Source organism: Pyrgilauda ruficollis, unplaced genomic scaffold, assembly GCF_017590135.1.
Source record: "Pyrgilauda ruficollis isolate IOZ18807 unplaced genomic scaffold, ASM1759013v1 scaffold29, whole genome shotgun sequence".
NCBI classification, from domain to species: Eukaryota; Metazoa; Chordata; class Aves; order Passeriformes; family Passeridae; genus Pyrgilauda; species Pyrgilauda ruficollis.
The window spans coordinates 14,655,046-14,660,545 of record NW_024524266.1 but is presented as its reverse complement, the minus strand read 5'-3'; the positions used below and the strand labels follow the sequence as shown (position 1 = coordinate 14,660,545).

Here is a 5,500-nt window from a genome sequence, read left to right as displayed (position 1 = left end):
ATAATTCTTCTACCTGTCTATAATATCTCACCCTTTTAGTTAATTTAAAAAAGGCTCAAATGTTCTGATGTTAAAACATCTCGCTCTTGTGAGCTATTATCTCATTAAGGTTATCACTGGTTATCTATTAGATATGGGATAAGATACATAAAAGACTGATTACAATCAATAAAACATCAAATTCTATCATGCCATTGGCACAGGCTTTCAGAGCATGAGAAAAGAAAAGAATAATGCCCATCTCTCTTAGGGAAATGGAAACAAATGACCATTGTTTTAAAGTCCAAATAGTTGAGACTCAGGAGAAAGTTCATTAGCTGGAAATGTTGATCTGTGACATCACTGAATGCCCTCCTGGATCCTGGAACAAGGAATAAAGAACCTCCCATGAAGAAGGTTAGTAGGAACATTTATCATGATGATAACATAAGGCTTTTGGCAAATTGCCTCTGTAGTTTGCAGACACAGCTATGTCTTGGCAGTCCTACTTCTGTTCCTGTTCTGGCCTGAAGGCTGCATGGTGATTAGGTTGTTTCCACTGGGCTTCATTTTCTCGGAGGCAATCGGTGTCTGATTGAATGAACGGGTGACTGCTTTGAACCTGCTGATGATAAACCACAAGCACACCCTCTCTTCAAGCCAATGAATCAATTAGACTCTTCTGTGGCACACTCACTTGGGATTTAGATTTGATGATTTTTTTTTCCAAATTTCTAATTTCTAATGCATTAGATGCAATGATTTGTTTTTTAAATTTCTAATGTACATATTAATTATTTGGATGTTCTTAAGGCACTAAATTCCCCTTCTTTTCATTTTCTTAAAATGAGATGCATGAGTTTGGTTATGACCATGAAGAAACATCAAGGCAAAAGAATACATGCAATGAATAAGAAACTGACAGCAATCAGGAATAAGTCAGGTACAACAATTAAGAATATTTCAGATAATACACATAATTAATAATACATGTGAAATTAGGTAATTAGGGATCTCTGAAATACTGTACCATCATGCCAGAGTCTGCAAACAGCTGACAAACCTCAATTTAGTGAGGGCTTGGATAATTATTTCCAGATAATAATTCCCAAGCTCACACTAAAAATAGGTTCAGCTGTCATATATAAAGGGTCAAATTGCCAAGTCAAAGTGATCTGAATCTAGTTTTGATGCAGAGAACATCTGGGTTTATTGGCAAATTCTCCATCCAGGTAGAGCCAAGGCCTGGCCACCACCCAAGCTCCAGCTGGGAGGGAATTCCCTGAACACATTTTAAAACAAGACTCTTAAGAATAGCAGTTATGAGTAAAGGCCTTGGGGTTAAAGACTAATCAAACCATCTAGTGGGATCCCTCCAAAGTTTCCTTCAGGACAGAGATGCTTCAAACACAGCAAACTGCTGGAGTGCTTCTGTAATAATAACTGGGGAAAACCACTTGACTAGCAGTTTGGAGGAGGCTTTCAATGAAGCTCAGGTATATTTTATTGGAACTCTGAAAATAAATTATAAGACAGCATTGGGTCAAACCATAGAGGGACTAGCCATAGAGCTAACCTGGTCCAAGAGATGCCTAAGCAGCTAGAGAACAAAAAAAAAAAGGATCCTGAAACGACATGTGTCTCTTAGATAACTACAGAGATGTTAAAGCATATTAGAAGCTGGCTATAAATACAGTAATAACATCTTATGAATAATGCCTGTAATAAAATCAGTAAATTCACATCATGTAATCGATATATCAGCGGTGACCATCTTAGGAATTTGAGATAACACCTTTCTAAACAGTCATGTACCTATGACAGTAAAATGAAACAAAGAAAAACACTAAAACAGCTTACAATCAATAACAGCCATAATGTAGAATCATAACTGACTCTTCTGTGTCTTCTATGGAAGATAAAACAGCAGAGATTGTAATGAGCAATAGAATCTTTGACAAAATCAAGGGTGAACACAGGTGTTTATCAGTGTTTCATCACAGCCGTTTTAGTCAGAGTTATTTTATCCTTTAAAAGAAAACAACTATATATCTTACAATGTAGAAAAGTAATATTTAGCTGTCTTAGATTGCAATGCAAGATGTAACCAGATGTATTCCATCACCATCTGTTAAAACCAGGCGGGGCAGTGTTCTTTATCTCTTCCATGACTCTCCCATGATCTCTCCCTCTGGCGAGATATCTTCTGTTAATGGGCCATTGGGCATCACTGCATGACTGATAAAATGACATCATCCCATTGTGAGATGCTCCACCCAGAGGGAGGAGCCAAGCATTCCTACCTGGATATAAACTCAGATTCAGAAGAGCACAGGCAGCATTTTCCACTGGATTCCCACAGGAAGACCAGATCCTTCTACACCACCAGTGGACCTTCAGAGGAAAACTTCTACAGTGGTCCTTCTACAGGATCACTACTTCAACAGAACCACATCTGTCACTCCAGAAGGACGGCAGCCACTATTTATTCGGACTGCTACCAACACTCTGACCAACAGGGTGTCAGGTTGTATTCTGACTTTGTTTCAGCAGTAAAATTTTTTTTGTGAGCTAATTGTTTCTCAGTTGCTGCAGATAAAATTCAAGGTTATAGGATTTAAGAACTTAAAATTAATTACTGCAAGTAATCTTGGGAGAAGAGTAAAGAGGGAGCAGAGAGAGCTGCGGGCCCACAGGGGAGTGGGGCGGGGTTCAGTTCTGGGGCTTGGAGCTGCTGCGTGCACGGCGTGTTTGGTGGGACTGAGGGGCACGGCGGGACCATGGCTCGCAACGCGGAGAAGGCCATGACAGCCTTGGCAAGATTTCGGCGAGCCCAGCTTGAGGAAGGAAAAGTCAAGGAGCGAAGGCCTTTCCTTGCATCAGAGTGTAATGAGCTGCCCAAAGCTGAGAAATGGAGGAGACAGATTATTGGGGAGATTTCTAAGAAAGTGGCACAGATCCAAAATGCTGGATTGGGTGAATTCAGAATTCGGGACCTGAATGATGAAATCAACAAACTTCTGAGGGAGAAAGGACACTGGGAATACAGAATAAAGGAGCTGGGAGGTCTTGATTATGCTAGGATTGGCCCGAGAATGTTAGATCATGAAGGAAAAGAAGTTCCAGGAAACAGAGGCTACAAATACTTCGGGGCTGCGAAGGACTTGCCAGGAGTTAGAGAGCTTTTTGAAAAGGAACCCCTGCCACCCCCACGGAAGACTTGGGCTGAGCTTATGAAGGACATAGACGCTGAGTACTATGGCTACATGGATGAAGATGATGGGATTCTGGAGCCCCTGGAGCAGGAACATGAAAAGAAAGTTATAGCAGAAGCAGTGGAAAAATGGAAGATGGAGAGAGAAGCACGACTTGCAAGAGGTGAGGAGGAGGAAGAGGAAGAAAACATATATGCTGTCCACGAGGAAGAGTCTGATGAGGAAAGTGGCAAGGAGAGAGAAGGTGAAGCTGGCCAACAGAAATTTGTTGCACATGTTCCAGTGCCAACTCAGCAGGAGATTGAGAAAGCTCTTGTACAAAGAAAGAAGATGGAGCTGCTCCAGAAGTATGCCAGTGAAACCCTTCTGGCACAGAGCGAGGAGGCGAAGACACTTTTAGGATTGTAACAATAATGTTGGGGGTTAGGTTTTTTCTGTTTTTCCTTGTTAGTGTGGAATTTTTCCCCATTGAGTTGCACTGATGGCTGGGCGCTTGAGACAGCGGGGAGGGGGAACTCCTTTGGATTTTGGGAGTTTTCTCTTGGGTGGGTGGAGGGCACAGGTACTGTGAGAATGGGGGGCAGGTAGAAGAGATGGGTTTGTGGGTGGCCTCTCTCTCTCTCTCGCTGCAGGGCTTCAGAGGACGATGGTCAGAACTGCAGCTTGAGGAAAGGAGTTGGCTGCCACCACCATAACCCAGCAGGGAACCTTTCTTCTGCTGCTGGGTCCTGCATCCCCCTGCCCTGCCAGAACATCCCGCAGGTTCCAGCCATTGCTGGGGAGTTCTGATACATTCTCATCCACTGCTCCAGGATTTCTGCTCATCCCTGTTCCAGACTGCTGCTTCCGAGAGTCCTACTGGGGCACTGGGATCGGCTGCCTCAGGGTTTGTGCAGCAAAGCCTCTCCTCCGTCCCTTCCCGTCTGGGCCCGGCCGCCATTGCCGCGTGCTGCCCGAGGTCGCAGCACAGCGCCCCCTGCAGCCGCGGGGGAATCACCGCACCTGCCCCGCCCACCGGGAGCAGCAGCACCCCTGCTGGCTGTGCCTGGAACTGCACCACGGGGAAAGCACGGCGGCTGAAAGCTGGGCCTGGTTCTCGGTTCTGTTTGTTACTTGTAAATAATTGTAAATGCTGTATTCATTGTTTCTGTTTACCTTGTTATACACACCAATAAAGAACTGTTTTTCTTACTCTCATATCTTTGCCTGAGAGCCTCTTAATTTCAAACTTCTAGTAATTTGGAGGAAGGGGGAATTCTCCATTCAAAGGGAGGCTCCTGCCTTCCCTAGCAGACACCTCTCTTGTAAATCAGGACAGATTTTGGCACCCAACGCTAGAGCCTGAGGGCATTGAGAGAAAAAGGGTGAAAAAAGAGTAACAGCTCTTGAGTAATCTAATTTTTGTGTGCTGCAGATAGAAACTTCTTTAGGTGTCACCATGTGGTCTAGCTTACCCTGTTTTGAGGGGCAGGTGGTTGTGGCTACATTTGCCCCATTTACAGGCCCATTTCTAAACGTGGGTCCTATAACTAAGGATACTGTGGCTGTTATCCAGTTTGCTTTAAGGGTTAATAAGGTAAGGAATTAATAGATTTTTCATTTCCTCTGGAAGGCAGGCACATGGATTCAGAGCTGTCAAACACTAACTCTATGTTTTTGGAGTTACTTTAATAATGGTACCCACTGTGAGGAAATGACACCAGGGGAAGTCTTCTGCCAAACCTTCACCCAGTTCTTTGGATCTGCCCCACTGTCACCATGATATTTTATGAAAAATCCTTTGCTAGGATTTTTCCCTCCTGAGGAGCTGAGAGCCTCAGGAAAGAAATGTAAACAATAACTATCTGCTGCTGTGGAATGCAAGAGATGCATCTGTGATTGGTGCATCTTGGTTGTTTCCAATTAATGGCCAATCACAGATGCAGCTGGCTTGGACTCTTGGGGTGTCAGGAGCCTTTGTTATGCATTCCATTCCATTGTTCTTTCTAGCCTTCTGATGAATCCTTTTCTCTCTATTCTTTTAGTATAGTTTTAATGTAGTATTTTAATATAATATATATCATAATATAATAAACCAGCCTTCTGAAACATGGAGTTGAGATTCTCGTCTCTCCACTTGTCCTGGGAGCATCCCACAAAGTATTCACCACACCCACCAGTTTTTGAAGGGTTCAAACCTTCTCTAAATGCTAATGATATACAGTGGTTGGTGTTGCTGATAGGCCTATTCTGTTTAGCAGTCAGAGATAAGGGGAGATTGACCTGGGTAACCACCCTGATACCTACCCCAGAGACTAGGGATGCTG

The 5,500-nt window shown here is 43.5% G+C and overlaps 1 protein-coding gene across 1 annotated transcript; it reads left to right on the top strand.

Moving 5' to 3' along the window:
• The first annotated feature begins 2,728 nt into the window (after positions 1-2,728).
• LOC121356220 (pre-mRNA-splicing factor ISY1 homolog) lies at positions 2,729-3,602 on the top strand. The gene has a single exon (XM_041472409.1). It carries the CDS (start codon positions 2,760-2,762, stop codon positions 3,600-3,602), a length of 843 nt encoding a protein of 280 aa, XP_041328343.1. The 5' UTR covers positions 2,729-2,759.
• Positions 3,603-5,500: the final 1,898 nt, after the last annotated feature.

Excerpts from the sequence above, each read along its gene's own strand:
- LOC121356220 (XM_041472409.1), top strand. The coding sequence starts at position 2,760 with ATGGCTCGCAACGCGGAGAAGGCCATGACAGCCTTGGCAAGATTTCGG.